This window comes from Rattus norvegicus, chromosome 16 (assembly GCF_021556685.1).
Source record: "Rattus norvegicus strain SHRSP/BbbUtx chromosome 16, alternate assembly SHRSP_T2T, whole genome shotgun sequence".
In the NCBI taxonomy this organism is placed as follows: domain Eukaryota; kingdom Metazoa; phylum Chordata; class Mammalia; order Rodentia; family Muridae; genus Rattus; species Rattus norvegicus.
In genome coordinates this window covers 21,453,298-21,472,142 of record NC_141549.1, presented here as the reverse complement: position 1 = coordinate 21,472,142, position 18,845 = coordinate 21,453,298, and the positions used below count along the sequence as shown (strand labels likewise).

The window sequence follows — 18,845 nt, the reverse complement described above, 5'->3', positions numbered from 1 at the left end:
CAACTAGTAGATGTCATGAATCAAATGGACCTAACAGATATCTGTGGTGGTTTGCCCTTAAGTTTCTGTATTTTGATGCTAATTCCACTGCCCCAAGGACAGCTGCCTAGTCACATACTCAGAACTCAGATGACTTCACCAGAACCACCTCCCCACTGAATTTGTAAAATACAGGTGAGGGGCAGGTACAGGATAGTAGGAGACCTGACATTGGAGGAGAAGCAAGGTTGGGCAGGAGAGAAGCTTGAAGGAAGAGAAGGGGATTAACACAGAGAAGAGGAGAGAGAGGGGGGAGGAGCCATGGCAGGTGATGTTAAGATTCTGCTCTGTGTATTTACAGGTTGTTATCAATCTTCCTAAGGGATGGATGGTACCAGGCCTTGTATGTTTAAGTGGCAACTATACCTTACCAATTGGATCAAAGATTATTGTGTTGTGTGTTCTTTTATGTGAGGGTTTGAGTGTAGGAAAATGTGCGGCTGGGCTGTGTTTCCGCCAAGATATCTAGCAGATATCTTGGGACACCGAGGTGCGGACCTAGCGGGGTAAAAGACAACTTTTAGTTTTTATTTTAATATTTTTACAACAACAGATATCTATAGAAGCTGTCACTCAAATGAAAAAATATGTATCTTCTCAGCACCTCATGGAACCTTCTCCAAAATTGAACATGTACAGATACAGATCTACAACAGATACAAGAAAATACAACAACAACAACAACAACAACAAAAGAACACCAAAATGCTTTTGTGTCTGATAAGGTCACCATGGACTAAAGTTGGACTATGTCAACAACAAAAACAATGGAAAGCCTACAATCTCATGGAAACTGAACAACTCTATGCTAAGTGACCACTGTTGAAAGAAGAAATCAAAGTCTTTCTAGAGTTCAATGAAAGTGAAGGCACAAATCATACAAACTTAGGGAACACAATAAAAGCAGTGCAAAAGGAAAGTTCATAACACTATGTCCCTTCAAAAGAAATGGAGAGATTTCATAATAGCAGCTAATCAGCACATATGCAATATTAAAAATAAAAACAAGCATACACGCTCAAGAGAAGATGGTATGAAAATTAAACATAGAAACATGGGAAACAATACAAAGAATGAACAAAACCAAGAGCTGCTTACTCAAAACCACTCTGACATGTCATTTGACACCCATCACAAAAGCAAAGATGAAAAACTCAAGTGAGAGTGAATGCTGGCAGGTTGTGGAGCAAAGGGAACACTAATCCATCACTGATGGACGTGAAACTTTGAACAACAACTTTGGAAATCAATTGGGTGGTTTCTCACAAAACTGAGAGAAAAAAACTGTTCTACCTCAAGGGCCAGCTATAACGCTCCTGGGTGTGTAGTCATAAAGATGTCACACTGTACCAAAGAACCACTTGTCAAACTATGTTCATAGTAGCTTTGTTCATACTAACCAGAATCTGGAAACAACCTGGATGTGCCTCTACTGAACAATGAATAAAGAAAGTGATGTATGGCTCCCAAACCCCGTGGGAGGTCCGGACACTTCTGGTTTTTAGCGGGAGTCCGAATCTCGTGCTCCCTGCCTCCAGCTCACTGCTCCCAAACCCCGTGGGAGAGAGAGCTCACCGCCCGGACAGGTGGGCACTCCTGAGACTGCAGAGCAGAAGAGACCACCAACACTGTCCACCCCTGCCCATATACCTGGCCCAAGAGGAACGGTCTGTGGGTTCCCGTAGATAAGGGCACAGGAGCAGCAGGTCCGCTGCATCTGAGACACCGCAGGAACCTGAAGAGACCAGCCAGATAAACGGTTCTCTGCACCCAAATCCTGGGAGAGGGAGAGCTAAACCGTCAGAGAGGCAGACATGCCTGGGAGACCAGAAAAGACTACACTGTGCCCACATCTCTGACTCCAGAGGAAAACACCAAACGCCATCTGGGACTCTGGTGCACAGGGGGCTCCAAGAAAGGGCGGCGCAGGTCCTCCTGGTTGCTGCCCCTGAGGAGAGATCATGAGCAACACCCACGAGCAATCTTGAGCCTCGGGACCACAGATAAGACCAACTTTTCTGCTCCAAGTGACCTGCCTGGTGAATTCAGGGCACAGGCCCACAGGAACAGCTGAAGACCTGTAGATAGGAAAAACTACACGCCCCAAAGCAGAACACTCTGTTCCCATAACTGGCTGAAAGAAAACAGGAAAACAGGTCTACAGCACTCCTGACACACAGGCTTATAGGACAGTCAAGCCACTGTCAGAAATAGCAGAACAAATAAACACTAGAGATAATCTGATGGCGAGAGGCAAGCACAGGAACCCTAGCAACAGAAACCAAGACTACATGACATCATCGGATCCCAATTCTCCAACCAAAGCAAACACGGAATATCCAAACACACCAGAAAAGCAAGATCTATTTTCAAAATCATATTTGATCGATACTGGAGGACTTCAAGAAAGACATGAAGAACTCCCTTAGAGAAATGCAGGAAAACATAAATGAACAAGTAGAAGCCTACAGAGAGGAATCACAAAAATCCCTGAAAGGATTCCAGGAAAGCACAAACACTTGAAGGAATTAAAAATGGAAATAGAAGCAATCAAGAAAGAACACATGGAAACAACCCTGAATATAGAAAACCAAAAGAAGAGACAAGGAGCTGTAGATACGAGCTTCACCAACAGAATACAAGAGATAGAAGAGAGAATCTCAGGAGCAGACGATTCTATAGAAAACTATCGACTCAACTGTGAAAGATAATGTAAAGCAGAAAAAGCTACTGGTCCAAAACATACAGGAAATCCAGGACTCAATGAGAAGATCAAACCTAAGGATATAGGTATAGAAGAGAGTGAAGACTCCTAGCTCAAAGGACCAGTAAATATCTTCAACAAAATCATAGAAGAAAACGTCCCTAACCTAAAGGAAGAGATACCCATAAGCATACACGAAGCCTACAGAACTCCAAATAGATTGGACCAGAAAAGAAACAGCTCCCGTCACATAATAGTCAAAACACAAAACGCACAAAATAAAGAATATTAAAAGCAGTAAGGGAAAAAGATCAAGTAAAATAAAGGCAGAACTATCAGAATCACACCAGAAACTGTGAAAGCCAAAAGATCCTGGACAGATGGCCTACAGACCTTAAGAGAACACAAATGCCAGCCCAGGTTACTTTATCCTGCAAAACTCTCAATTAACATAGATGAAGAAACCAAGATATTCCAGGACAAAACCAAATTTACACAATATCTTTCTACAAATCCAGCAATACAAAGGATAATAAATGGTAAAGTCCAACATAAGGAGGCAAGCTACACCCTAGAAAAAGCAAGAAACAAATCGTCTTGGCAACAAAACAAAGAGAAGAAAAGCACACAAACATAACCTCACATCCAAATATGAACATAACAGGAAGCAATAATCACTATTCCTGAATATCTCTCAACATCAATGGCCTCAACTCCCCAATAAAAAGACATAGATTAACACACTGGATATGCAATGAGGACCCTGCATTCCCTACAGGAAACACACCTCAGAGACAAAGACAGACCCTACCTCAGAGTGAAAGGCTGGAAATCAACTTTCCAAGCAAATGGTCTGAAGAAGCAAGGTGGAGTAGCCATTCTAATATCAAATAAAATCAATTTCCAATTAAACATCATCAAAAAAGATAAGGAAGGACACTTCATATTCATCAAAGGAAAAATCCACCAAGATGAACTCTCAATCCTAAATATCTATGCCCCAAATACAAGGGCATCGACATACATAAAAGAAACCTTACTAAAGCTCAAAACACACATTGCACCTCACACAATAATAGTAGGAGATTTCAACACCCCACTCTCATCAATGGACAGATCATGGAAACACTAATTAAACAGAGACGTAGACAGACTAAGAGAAATCATGAACCAAATAGACTTAACAGATATTTATAGAACATTCTATCCTAAAGCAAAAGGATATACCTTCTTCTCAGGTCCTCATGGTACTTTCTCCAAAATTGACCATATAATTGGTCAAAAAACAGGCCTCAACAGGTACAGAAAGATAGAAATAATCCCATGGGTGCTATCAGACCACCACGGCCTAAATCTGGTCTTCAATAACAATAATGGAAGAATGCCTACTTATACGTGGAAGTTGAACAATGCTCTACTCAATGATAACCTGGTCAAGGAAGAAATAAAGAAAGAAATTAAAGACTTCTTAGATTTAATGAAATCGAAGGTACAACATACCCAAACTTATGGGACACAATGAAAGCTGTGCTAAGAGGAAAACCCATAGCTCAGAGTGCCTGAAGAAAGAAACAGGAAACAGCATATGTCACCAGCTTGAGAGCACACCAAAAACTCTAGAACAAAAAGAAGCAAATACACCCAGGAGGAGTAGAAGGCAGGAAATAATCAAACTCAAAGCTGAAGTCAGCCAAGTAGTAACAAATGGACCATAGAAAGAATCAACAGAACCAAAAGATGGTTCTTTGAGACAATCAATAAGATAGATAAACCCTTAGCCAGACTAACTAGAGGACACAGAGAGCGTTTCCAAATTAACAAAATCGGAAATGAAAAGGGAGACATAACTACAGATTCAGACAAAATTAAAAAAATCATCAGATCTTACTATAAAATCCTATGTTCAACAAAACTTGAAAATCTGCAGGAAATGGACAATTTCATAGACAGATACCAGGTACCGAAGTTAAATCAGGAACAGATAAACCAGTTAAACAACCCCATAACTCCTAAGGAAATAGTAGCAGTCATTAAAGGTCTCCCAACCAAAAAGAGCCCAGGTCCGGACGGGTTCAGTGCAGAATTCTATCAGACCTTCATAGAAGACCTCATACCAATACTATCCAAACTATTCTACAAAATTAAAACAGATGGAGCACTACAAAATTCCTTCTATGAAGCCACAATTACTCAAACCACACACAGACCCAACACAGAAAGAGAACTTAGAACAATTTCCCTTATGAATATAGACGCAAAAATACTCAATAAAATTCTGGCAAACCGAATCCAAGAGCACATCAAAACAATCATCCACCATGATCAAGTAGGCTTCATCCCAGGCATGCAGGGATGGTTTAATATACGGAAAACCATCAACGTGATCCATTATATAAACAAACTGAAAGAACAAAACCACAGGATCATTTGATTAGACGCTGAGAAAGCGTTTGACAAAATTCAACACCCCGTCATGATAAAAGTCCGGGAAAGAATAGGAATTCAAGGCCCATTCCTAAACATAGTAAAAGCCATACACAGCAAACCAATTGCTAACATTAAACTAAGTGGAGAGAAACTTGAAGCAATCCCACTAAAATCAGGGACTAGACAAGGCTGCCCACTCTCTCCCTACTTATTCAATATCGTTCTTGAAGTTCTAGCCAGAGCAATCAGACAATAAAAGGAGGTCAAGGGGATACAGATTGGAATAGAAGAAGTCAAAATATCACTATTTGCAGATGATATGATAGTACATTTAAGTGATCCCAAAAGTTCCACCAGAGAACTACTAAAGCTGATAAACAACTTCAGTAAAGTGGCTGGGTATAAAATTAACTCAAATAAATCAGTAGCCTTCCTCTACACAAAAGAGAAACAAGCCGAGAAAGAAATTAGGGAAACGACACCCTTCATAATAGACCCAAATAATATAAAGTACCTCGGCGTGACTTTAACCAAGCAAGTAAAAGATCTGTACAAGAAGAACTTCAAGACTCTGAAGAAAGAAATTGAAGAAGACCTCAGAAGATGGAAAGATCTCCCATGCTCATGGATTGGCAGGATTAATATAGTAAAAATGGTCATCTTACCAAAAGCGATCTACAGATTCAATGCAATCCCCATCAAAATACCAATCCAATTCTTCAAAGAGTTAGACAGAACAATTTGTAAATTCATCTGGAATAACCAAAAACCCAGGATAGCTAAAACTATCCTCAACAATAAAAGGACTTCAGGGGGAATCACTATCCCTGAACTCAAGCAGTATTACAGAGCAATAGTGATAAAAACTGCATGGTATTGGTACAGAGACAGACAGATAGACCAATGGAACAGAATTGAAGACCCAGAAATGAACCCACAGACCTATGGGCACTTGATTTTTGACAAAGGAGCCAAAACCATCCAATGGAAAAAAGATAGCATTTTCAGCAAATGGTGCTGGTTCAGCTGGAGGTCAACATGTAGAAGAATGCAGATCAATCCATGCTTATCACCCTGTACAAAGCTTAAGTCCAAGTGGATCAAGGACCTCCACATCAAACCAGATACACTCAAACTAATAGAAGAAAAACTAGGGCAGAATCTGGAACACGTGGGCACTGGAAATAATTTCCTGAACAAAACACCAATGGCTTATGCTCTAAGATCAAGAATCGACAAATGGGATCTCATAAAACTGCAAACCTTCTGTAAGGCAAAGGACACTGTAGTTAGGACAAAACGGCAACCAACAGAGTGGGAAACGATCTTTACCAATCCTACAACAGATAGAGGTCTTATATCCAAAATATACAAAGAACGCAAGAAGTTAGAGTGCAGGGAGACCAATAACCCTATTAAAAAATGGGGTTCAGAGCTAAACAAAGAATTCACAGCTGAGGAATGTCAAACAGCTGAGAAACACCTAAAGAAATGTTCAACATCTTTAATCATAAGGGAAATGCAAGTCAAAACAACCCTCAGATTTCACCTCATACCAGTAAGAACGGCTAAGATCAAAAACTCAGGTGACAGCAAATGCTGGCGAGGATGTGGAGAGAGAGGAACACTCCTCCATTGTTGGTGGGAAAGCAGACTGGTACAACCATTCTGGAAATCAGTCTGGAGGTTCCTCAGAAAATTGGACATTGACCTGCCTGAGGATCCAGCTATACCTCTCTTGCGCATATACCCAAACGATGCCCCAACATATAAAAAAGACATGTGCTCCACTATGTTCATAGCAGCCTTATTTATAATAGCCAGAAGCTGGAAAGAACCCATATGCCCTTCAACAGAGGAATGGATACAGAAAATGTGGTACATCTACACAATGGAATATTACTCAGCTATCAAAAACAATACCTTTGTGAAATTCATAGGCAATGGTTGGAACTGGAAAATATCATCTTGAGTGAGCTAACCCAATCACAGAAAAACACATATGGTATGCACTCATTGATAAGTGGATATTAGCCCAAATGCTTGAATTACCCTAGATGCATAGAACACCTGAAACTCAAGATGAATGATCAAAATGTGAATATTTCACTCCTTCTTTAAAAGGGGAACAAGAATACCCTTGGCAGGGAATAGAGAGGCAAAGATTAAAACAGAGACTGAAGGAACACCCATTCAGAGCCTGCCCCACATGTGGCCTATACATATACAGCCACCCAATTAGACAAGATGGATGAAGCAAAGAAGTGTAGGCAGACTGGAGTCGGATGTAGATCTCTCCTGAGAGACACAGCCAGAATACAGCAAATGCATAGGTGAATGCCAGCACTGAATTGAGAATAGGACCCCCATTGAAGGAATCAGAGAAAGGACTGGAAGAGCTTGAAGGGGCTCGAGACCCCATATGAACAACAATGCCAAGCAACCAGAGCTTCCAGGGACTAAGCCACTACCTAAAGACTATACATGGACTGACCCTGGACTCTGACCTCATATGTAGCAATGAATAGGCTAGTAAGAGCACCAGTGGAAGGGGAAGCCCTGGGTCCTGCCAAGACTGTATCCCCAGTGAACGTGATTGTTGTGGGGAGGGCGGCAATGGGGGAGGATGGGGAGGGGAACACCCATAAAGAAGGGGAGTGGGAGGGGTTAGGGGGATTTTGGCCTGGAAACTGGGAAATGGAATAACACTTGAAATGTAAATAAGAAATACATAAGTTAATAAAAAAAAGAAAGTGATGTATACTTTCAAAATGGCATATTATCCCACTATTACAAACAAAGGCAGAATGAATTTTGCAGGTAAATCAATGGAACTTGAGAATATCCTCCGGAGTCCAAACAGGACATGTGTGTTATGTACTCACTTATAGATGGTTATTGGCCAAAAATACAGACACCATGCTATTATCCACAGACTCAGAAAAGCTACACAAGAAGGAATGCACAAGTGAGGATGCCTGTATCTCACTTAAAGGAGTGCATAAAGCAGTCCTAAGAGGAAGACGGAGGGAGTGAACTGAATAGAGAAGAGATACAGAGGGCTATGGGATGGGTTCGGAATCAGGTGTGGGTAAGGAAGAGGAGAGATGGATGGATGGTCCTGAAAGTGAATGGAAATCTGCAACTGACAAGGGTGAAGTTTTTTTTTTTAATGAAAAAAGACAATGTGGTATACTATTCACCTACTAAAGACAAAGACATAATGACCTTTGCAGGTGAATGAATAGAACTTGAGAATAACTTCCTGAGTGACATAACCCAGACCCAAAAGACATGGATGACGTATACTCACTTCTAAGTGGATATTAGCAATAAAGTACAGGATATCAATACTATACTCAAGACCAAAAGAAGATGAAGAAGAAAGGACCAAGAGAGGATTTTGAATCTAACTTAGAACATACCGGAAAATACTCAGAGGAGGCAGAGGAAGGAAGGAACTAGGTGGGAGTGGGTAAATTTGAGACAACTGAGTGTTTCAGGATCGGGTCTGGGGAGATACAGGGGAGATGGCTTGACAGCCATGAAAATGAATGGATAGCTGAAGCTGGCAGGGGTGGAGATATCAAAAAAATTCACTTGGTCATCACATTAGATGCTGATAAAGTCGTTGATAAAATCAAGCACCCCTTCATGTTAAAAGTCTTAGAGACCTCAGTGATCAAATTTGCATACCTGAACCAGCCAATAAACACTAACAACTTATATGCAGAGAAACTTAAAACCAGAGAGTAAGCAAAGCTGCCCACATACAAAAGAGACCTCACAAAATCTACCAAAGAACTCCTACACCAAAGGTGATAAACCCTTACAGAAAAGTGTCTGAATACAAGATTAACTCAAAAAACCAGCAGCCCTTCCTCATGCAACAGTTAAAAGGGATAAGAAAAATTTAGTCAAGCAAAACCCTTTACAGTAACCACAGATAACATTAAATAGCCCAGTACAACTCTAATCAAGCTACTTAAAGACCTGCCTGTCAAAAACTTTATGTCTCTGAAAAAGGAATTAACAGGACATCTGAAGATGGAAAGATCTCCTATACTACAGATGGATAGGATTAACAAGGTGAAAATGGCCATCTTACAAAAAGCATCTTCACAGTCAATGCATTTCTCTTCAAAATTGCAAGACCATTATTTACAGACCTTGAAAGAGCAATTCTTTAAAAAACAAAAAACCCATGATAGCTGACAGATAGATGATAGATAGATGATAGATACATAGATGATAGATAGATGATAGATAGATAGATATCTTGAATAATTAAATAATTTTTGGAGGTATCATCATCCCTGATATCAAGACATATCACAGAGCAATCATAACAAAAGCTGTATAGAATTAGTATAGAAACAAAAAGTTGACCGATGGAATCAAATCAAAGAAAAAACACACATACCTACCAACACATGATTTTGACAAAGGCAAAACCACACAATGGGGAAAATAGGAAAGTTTCTTCAACAAATGGTGCAGGTGTAACTGTATGTCTGCATGAAGAAGAATGCAAATAGATCTGTATTTCTCAACCTGCACAAAACTCAAGTTCATGTGGATGAAAGACCTTGACATTGAAACAGAAACTTCAATATACTGAGGACATCGGTACAGTAGACAATTTCCTGAACAGCACACCACTGTCCCAGCCTCTGATATCAATGATTGATAAATGGGGACTCACAAAACTTAAAAACCTCTGTAAAGCAAAGGACACCATCAAAAGGACAAAAGAGAAGCCTACATTTTGGGAAAAGATCGTCATCAGTCTTACACTTCACAGAGAAATAATGGTTAAAATATATAAAAAGCCCAAAAAGTTAGACAGCAATAAACCAATCTGAATATGGTGTACAGTGGTAAACGAAGCATTCCCAGCCGAGGATGCTCAGGAGGCCGAGAGACATCAAATGCTCATCTTCAGTCATCACTGAATGCAGATCAGAAGTACCCTGAGTCCATCCTACACCAGTCAGAGCAGCCAGAATCAAAACCTCAAGGGACAGCCATGCTGACAAGGATATTGAGCAAAGGGAACATTCCTCCATTGTTGGTGGGAGAGACATTAAAATCCCTTTTCTTTTTTTTTCTTTTTCTTTTTTTCAGAGCTGGGGACCGAACCCAGGGCCTTGCGCTTGCTAGGCAAGTGCTCTACCGCTGAGCTAAATCTCCAACCCCTAAAATCCCTTTTGAAAAGCAATTTGGCGGGTTTTTTTTTTCCAAAAATTTTGAAATAGTTTTTACCTTAAGACACAACTATGTCAATCATGGGCATATACCCCAAACTTGCTCCACCATACCACCCAAGCACACTTGCTTAGCTATGTTCATAAAACCTCTCCTTGTAATAGCCATGGACAGGAGACAACTGAAAAACTGATTAAGGAAATGTGGTATATTTGCACAATGAAATAATACTCAGCTATGAAAAACATGGAATTTGAGAAAATTGCAGGCAAATGGATGGGATTGGCAAACATCATATTGGATGAGGTAACTGAAACCGAGAAGGACAGGCATGGTATGTACTCACTTAAAGGTGAGGACCTTAGCAGCCATAAATTACAGAATAACCAGGCCACAGTGCACAGACCTAAAGAACCTAAGTAATGAGGGCCCAAGGGAAGATGCGTGAATCTCACTCAGGAGAGAAAATGAAATAGATATCAGGATTCGATTGAGGGAGGGAAATTAGTAGGATGGGGAGGGGAACTAAGGTGCAGAGCAGGTGTGGTGTGGGAGCTGGGACAGAAGATACCAGTGGAGAGGCATCTCTGTGGTGAAACAAAGACCAGGAACCATGGGGGCTCTTAGCAGTCTATCTATGGAGCTGAGACTTGCAGAGCCTACTAGCAGCAGGTGATATGCAGCTTTCAGTGGTCATCTTCTGTACACAGGGGAGACTTCCAGGAGAAGGAGGAGAACACCAAAGCACTCAGAAAAACATCAACCCAAAATTTATCCTACCAGCAAGATATGCAGGTTAAAATGGAACGGACATTAAGGAGATACCAAACCAATAACTGGACCAACTTGAGACCCACCCTGTGGGAGAGAGCCAGTCTTTGACTCCATTAATGATATTTTGCTATGCTTGCAGACAGAAACCTTGGATAATTCTTCTGAGAGTCTTCATCAAGCCCTGGATAGAAACAGATGTACACACCCACAGCCAAATAAATATCAGGTGGAGGTTGGGGCGTCTTGTGAAAGAGTTGGGTGAAGGATATTGAATTCAAAGGAGGACAGTGCCATTGAAGGTTCAGAAACACAACAAGAAAACCTACAGATTAACCAACAGGGGCCCATGAGGGCTCACAGGGACTGAACCACCTATCAAAGAGCACGTCAGGGCTGCACATAGACCCCATATTCAGAGGTAGCAGACGTGCAGCTTCACGTGCTCTTCATGTGGACTCCTGATTTACTGAAGTGAGGGCAGGTTCTCATTCTGTTGCCTGCATTTGGATTCCTTTCTGCTAGCTGGGCTGCCTTGTGTGGTCACAGTAGGAGAGGAGCTAAAATGTCCGCACTATTTTATCTAGGGTGAATAAGACCAGCTACAATATAGTAAATTTATATATGATATAAAAAATCTTACCTTCCAAAAATCTTACATGCTTCACTTCTTTTTTATGTGCTGGTCTTCTTGCACTGTGGCATAGATTTATAAGTTATGGTTATTGTACTATTCATAAGAAAAACATTTAGCGAGCATTTGAAGCCCTTTATATTTCAGTCCCCTGTATCTTAGTTTAGATGTTCACAAACAATGTTTTTTGAAACCGGATCTCACTATGTAGCCATGCTGGTCTGAAACCCACGCCATAGACCATGTTGTACTTAACTCACAAAGGTCTGTGTGTCTCCTACCTCCCACAGTCTGGGATGTAATTCATGGAACTACAGGTCTAGTCAAACAATTTTGAATTTATTTTTCAGCAATTCACTATGACTGTTGACTGGTATCCTTGCGACTTTCTCAAGAGAAAACATGAGGCATGGTTAGCTTTTAAATAGAACACAAACTAAAAGGCTCAAGCATGCATACACACAATCAATCAATCTCTCTCTCTGTCTCTCTCTCTCTCTCTCTCTCTCTCTGACACTCTGTCTCTCTCTCTGTCTCTCTCTGTCTCTCTCTGTCTCTCTCTCTGTCTCTCTCTGTCTGTCTCTGTCTCTGTCTCTGTCTCTGTCTCTGTCTCTGTCTCTCTCTCTCTCTCTCTGTCTCTCTGTCTCTCTCTCCTCCCTCCCTCTTAAAAACTCTAAAGAGAATATTTGCCTTGCTCAGGGATGTATGGCAGTAGACTCTTAGGGAACACTAGGAGGAAAGATTCCAGGTCTGCAAGGAGATAAGAACTCCAGAGGACAAACAACAAAGTGAAATAACCTGGACGCCTGGGGCTCTCAGAGACTGAACCACCAACCACAGAACATACACGGGCTGGACTCACACCTTCCCACTCATATGTAGCAGAAGAGCAGCTAGGTTTTCATATGGGTCCCAGTCAACTGGGATGGGGCCTATCAAAAAGCTGTTGCTTATACATGGGATACCTCCTTCTAGCTGAGCTGCCTTGTCTGACCTTGGAGAGAGAGGAAGTGTCTACCCTTGCAGAGACTTGAAGTGCCAGGGTGTGGGGATACATAGGGGATCCATGACTGCTCAGAGGTGAAGGGGAAGGGGAACCAGAAAGGACTGTGGAATAGGGAGACTGAGACAGGGTCAGTGAGTTTGATGTAAAATGAATAAGAAAAAATAAAATTAAATATTTCAAAGAGCATTAAGTTTTGAAAGGAGAGTGAGCTCTCTCTAGAAAGGCTCACCTTAAAGCACAGATCTATTGTCTGGAAATAATGGCTCAACATAAACATTAGGTAAACATGTGTACTAAACATGGAATTTCAGCATAATAATTTTATTTCATATGGAAGGGTATATAGCTTTGTAAGATCAATTTTTTTAGAGCTAAACATTCACAAAATCTAGGAGAAGATTTATAATTCTAAAATACCAGAATATGTGGAAGGAAATGAACTATTTATATATCCACATTAAAAGCTCCATCTGAAATGTGATACAAAAATGTCTTGGAGTGCAATATCACCAACATTGCTAGTTAATTACAGGATGAAAGTTTACCGAACACCTCCTAGCAAAAGGTTGTTTTCTACTGCATTGGACATTTCAAACAGATCATTAGGAAACACTATTTATTACCTGTGATTATGTAACATATAATTCTAAAGATATGGCTTATACTGTCATTTTTAAGGTCAGAAATTATAAAATTTCAGACTCAGGGACTGGGGGTGTTTATTCATGGTAGAACATTTGCCAATGACACACATGACCTTTAATTCAGTGGCAAACTGTGTCAGAATAAAAAATACTGAAGTGGACCAACAGCTGATCTAGCTTATTCTTTGTCTTGGTTCATGACTCACGAACTGAACTACTGAGCTATGTAGTACTCCTGGTACTGCTGTTCTTTTGTTGTGTTGGAACAGTCTCTTTTCTAGCTCATATTTCGTGTGTAATAAGCTTTCTAAATATTTCTCTCAGAGTTTTTCAAATCATTTAATATCATATTAATATTCCTGACTTAAGCAATTCTCACCATCAAGAACAACACTAAGATTGTAGAAGAGAAGAAACTGTACCTGTTTGACACTTGCACGGCCTGTGCATCTGCACTCATTGATTCTAAGAAGTTTATCATTTCAGTCTGATTTTCATATGTTGCAAGTTGCAGTGGTGTCAAGCCATACTGTAAAGAAAACAATATTACATTTTATAAAACAACTTGTTTCTCAACTGAAAGTTCATCACAGATTTTGTGAACATAAACACACACTGTACTGAGTCACAAGGCATCATTTTTCCTACAACACCTGCTGTGCTTTCTACACACAACTCTCTTCTTCCCTTTGACACATCTTTTGTCTACACAACACTGCATATGAACACCAATCCCTTCCAGAATTTTCCCCAAACACTCAATGGTTCCAATCTTCTTAGCTCCAAAAACTAGGACCTCCATGGACACAACCCCAAAATATAAAGTTTGGTATGCCCCTGTTGAAGGAGTGTGCTCAAGAGGTATCTGGAGCAGAGTTTCTCAATCTGCACTCCAAATATATTTCTTTTCTAAACTAAGAATTATCTCCCAAGGGCAATAGCATCTTCTATGAATACCAAAACTTTTGAAAATCATAAAAATGTTTTGTATATTTTCTCAATGATCAGATTTTCTAATTTGCCTGACACCTCTCTCCTTTCCCAGTCTGCCCTCATTCCTGAGCCAAACACACATCAATACCTTCTTAGCAGCAACCCAGTTCTATATATTCTACAATCATTAAACTTGAAATGTATTTCTTTTCCTTGTTGGTGTAGATGTGATGTGATGTGATGTGTGTGTGTATGTGTGTGTGTGTGTGTGTCTGTGTGTCTGTGTGTGTGTGTGTGTGTGTGTGTAATCCTAAAGCCTATAATCTTGAATTTCAAACTTAAAGTCAACGCTGAGACAAAGTATGCTATTCTGTGGGTTTTTTGGCACTAATTATAAATACACACACACACAGACACACACACACACACACACACACACACACACACACACACACATATATATTTAAAGAGAAAAAGCGTTCCTCTGAAAACATTCAGTGAGAATGCTTGAGGTTCTGCATGTAGAAAATAGGTCTGAGTGTCCCAGCTAGAAGTAGCTAGAAGTGCATTGGGAATGAAGTTGAATGACCTTTACCTCTGTTTTGGCTTCAATATCTACGTTGTACTCCAGGAGCATCTTTACAATTGCTATGCTGCCCCTGGAAATGGCATGGTGAAAGGCTGTATTCCCACTGTAATCCATCAAATTTGGATTAGCATTGTGCCTGAGCAATACACAAACACAATGTGTGTTGTCCCGCTGCGCAGCCTGTGGAAATTGTACAAAGAAATACATCTTCACTTCAAGGAAGCCAAGGGAGACATTTCTACAATGGCACTGAATAGTTTCTCTGAAATCAGACAGAGTTTTAGTTATTCATATTTTCCTTCCATTTTGACACAAGGTCTTCTTAAATACTCCAGGCTTGACTCATTTAATGATCTCCCCACCACATCTTTTTCCAAGTGGTAGAATTAAGGGGTTCTACCAACCCACCTAGATGTCCTAAGCACTCAGGTCTGTGTGGTTGGCTGTCACAATGCAGAGATTGCTTGTTTGCTTAGATTTTGTTCTTTTTGCCAATGTGATACATGCTTAATACTCCTGGAAAGATCCTCACTTGAGGAATTGGACTGGCCTCTGGGGCACTGTGTGGAACTATTTTTTTTTTATTTAGACAGAAGTAGGAAAGCCCAAAGTCTTGTGGTAGGGGCATGCCTGAGTTCAAAGTTGTATAAAAAAAAAGCTGAGCAAACCTGGGTAAAAGCCATGGAAAGCTGCATTCTCCCCTGATCTCTAGTTTAGTTCTTCCCCCCAGTTCCTGATTTGAGTTCCTGACCAGGTTTCCCATGAGGATCAACTGGGATGAATAAATGTAAGCTAAATAACTTTTTCCTCTCCTGAGTAAGTTTTGGTCTGTGTTTTCTCACAACAACAGAAACCAAACAAGGACACCTCTAATCCATTTCATACCAAAACAGATGGCCAATAGCTACCTTAATCAACGGTGTGCAGCCTTCATCATCCTGGATGTTAATGTTGGACTTATTTTCTAATAACAGTGTCACTACATCTGGATGGTTGTGGGCACTCGCATAATGCAGCGATGTCCTGCAAATTGAAAACACATTTAGCAACATCTCTGAATTCCCAGTAAGACTATCATCACCTGTAAGTACTACATAATATGAAGGTGATTTCTATCTGATGGAAGAAAGTAACTACAATGTTCTTATTTATTGAGGTCTACTCAAATGTTCATTTACTGTGCTAGGGATATGGTACATGACTCTTCCTATTTAAGGCAGGTGTTCTATCCTGACCTTCTTCGCTGCTCAAAGCAGCCTGTCTGAATCCTAGAAAAGTTCCCAAATTGATCTCAGCTTGAATTTAAGTCATACTCTAATATCTGGAACTTACTAGTTACTCCTCGGTATTTTCAGGAGCTCCATGACTCCATGTCCCCATCCAAGGGATGAACATTAAACATATCTTAATAGGGGCTACTCTGATGTTTCAGTTCGAATGGGGAAGAAATCTGCTACAACACTACAAGCATTTCCAGCTCCTGAGAGCTCAGCATTTCCTGATCATGGTAATGATTTCTCTTCCTAGTGATAACAAACAGAACTATTCTGTGAGAGAAAAACAGGATTTTATCAGCAGTACACATAAAAAAATTCATATAAAAGAAGTTTACATTTCTTAATCCTCCTATCTTATCCATTGTGGTTACCTTCATTTTCATTCACATTTTACCCTCTCTAAGAATGGAAGGTCATTTAACCTTTTTATTAGTTTACAACTATAATTAGCAATACTTTTAGCACTTTACAAAATTAAAGGTAATTATCATGCAACCCATTGTGGCCTACATTAAACAAAAATATGTCACAATCGACAGGTAAGTGGCAATTTTACCGGTCACTTGCATCTATGTACATTTTTAACAGTGAACAAAATATAAGCCCTCAGTCCTCAATACTTTCTTTTATTTTTATTTTCACATTTCATTTTTTATGCCCATATGTAACACTTCTATACTCGGTATAGAAACCAGGACCTCATGCTTTGCCATATATTGATCAATGTGCCCATGGACTCACACCAAAATCAGGTAAATATTGCTACAAGGTAATAACCTATGGTGGCATAGCTGCCTTGCTTGAGATTCATAGAGTTTCAGTAAAATGAAAGAAGGGTTCCAAAGAGTAATGTTCATTTCATGTTATATTTAAATTTATAGAATGTAAGGAAGCTTGACTGGGCAGAGAAATGAAGTTTTACAAATGGGAAGATCTTGAGAGATATTAGAACGTGTATTCTACACAGGGGATATCTAAGTTACATGTGGGGAATAAATGGACTGACAGAATGAAAAATTACCATTGGACAATTCAGTGTTTTTAAAGAAAATATTCAATGAACAGAAGAATATTTTAAAACTAAACTTCATTCTTGTATTCTTTATATGAAGCTCCACCTTAAAGACTAATTAACATCTTAGAATAACAAAATGATCAAGAAGCATGTGAACTAGGGAAAATATGCTGGTGTGTCATCGATTCCCCTTCAACCATAAAGACAGGATATAAGAATGAGGTGCTAACCTTTAAAAGTCTTGGAAAAATCAGGAATTCAAAGCTTACTATAAACATAGGAAAAGCAATATACAGCAAACCAATAGCCTACATCAAACTAAATTGAGAGAAAGTTGAAGGAATACCACTAAAATCAGGGAGTAGTCAAGGATGCCCCCTTAAACAAATTCAGCAAAGTGGCTGGATACAAAATTAACTCAAACAAATCAGTAGCCTTTCTCTATTCAAAGGATGAACAGGCTAAGAAAGGAATTAGGGAAACAACACCTTCAGAATAATCACAAATAAAATAAAATAACCCAGTGTGACTCTAACCAAGCAAGTGAAAATCCTGTTTGGTAAGAACTTCAAGTCTCTGAAGAAAGAATAGAAGATCTCATAAGATGGAAAGATCTCCCATTCTCACAGATTGGCAGGATTAACATTATAAAATTGGCCATCTGTCCAAAAGCAATCTACTGATTCGACGCAATCTCCATCAAAATTCTAACTCCATTCCCCATGGAGGTAGAAAGAGCGATTTGGAAATTCACTTGCATTAACAAAAAAACAGGATCCTGAGAACTATACTCAACAAGAAAAAAAAATTCTGGGGGAATCACCCTCCCTAACCTTAAGCTGTATTACAGAGCAATAGTGATAAAAATGTTATGATACTGGTACAGCGATAGGCAAGTAGATCAATGGAATAGAATAGGAGACCCAGAAATGAACCCATACACCTACCTATGGTCACTTGATTTTTAACAAAAGAACTAAAACCATCTAGTGGGAAAAAGATAGCTTTTTCAACAACTGGTGCTGAATCAACTGGCACTCAGCATGTAGACTGCAAATCAAACCTTTCTTATCACCCTGTACACAGTTAAAATCCAAGCAAATCAAGGATCTCCACATAAAACCAGATATACTCAACTTAAAAGAAGAAAACATGGGGAAGAGCCTAGAATACATGAGCCTGGAATACTTGGGAAAATTTCCTGAACAGAACAGCAATAGTTTATTCTCCAAGATCAAGAATCAACAAATGGGACCTCATCAAATTGCAAAGCTTCTGTAAGGCAAAGAGTACTGTCATTAGAAGAAAATGGCTACTAACAGATTGGAAAAGATTTTTATGAATCCTACATCTGATAGAAGGCTTACATCCAATATACACATAGAATTCAAATAGTTGGACTCCAGAGAATCAAATTACTCTATTACAAAATGGGGAGCAGAGCTAAACAAAGAATTCTCAATTGAGGAATATCAAATGGCCAAAAAGAACCTAAATGACTGGTCAACATCTTTAGTCATCAGAGAAAATGCAAATCAGTACCACCCTGTGATTCAACGCCACACCAGTCAGAGTGGCTAAGATCAAAACTCAGGCAA

General features: G+C 39.7%; 1 protein-coding gene across 2 annotated transcripts in view; it reads right to left on the bottom strand.

Annotated features, from left to right (window-relative positions):
- Nucleotides 1-18,845, bottom strand: part of LOC148000450 (uncharacterized) — a 35,179-nt gene that overhangs the window by 9,969 nt on the left and 6,365 nt on the right. For both annotated transcript variants that reach the window (XM_087589347.1, XM_087589346.1), the window contains exons 2-5: nt 15,864-15,978; nt 14,962-15,135; nt 13,856-13,962; nt 11,793-11,845 (exon numbers count right to left, since the gene is read on the bottom strand). In XM_087589347.1, coding sequence (XP_087445473.1) covers nt 11,793-11,845; nt 13,856-13,962; nt 14,962-15,069 — 268 coding nt within the window. In that variant the 5' untranslated portion in view covers nt 15,070-15,135; nt 15,864-15,978. The remainder of the gene's footprint in view (nt 1-11,792; nt 11,846-13,855; nt 13,963-14,961; nt 15,136-15,863; nt 15,979-18,845) is intronic.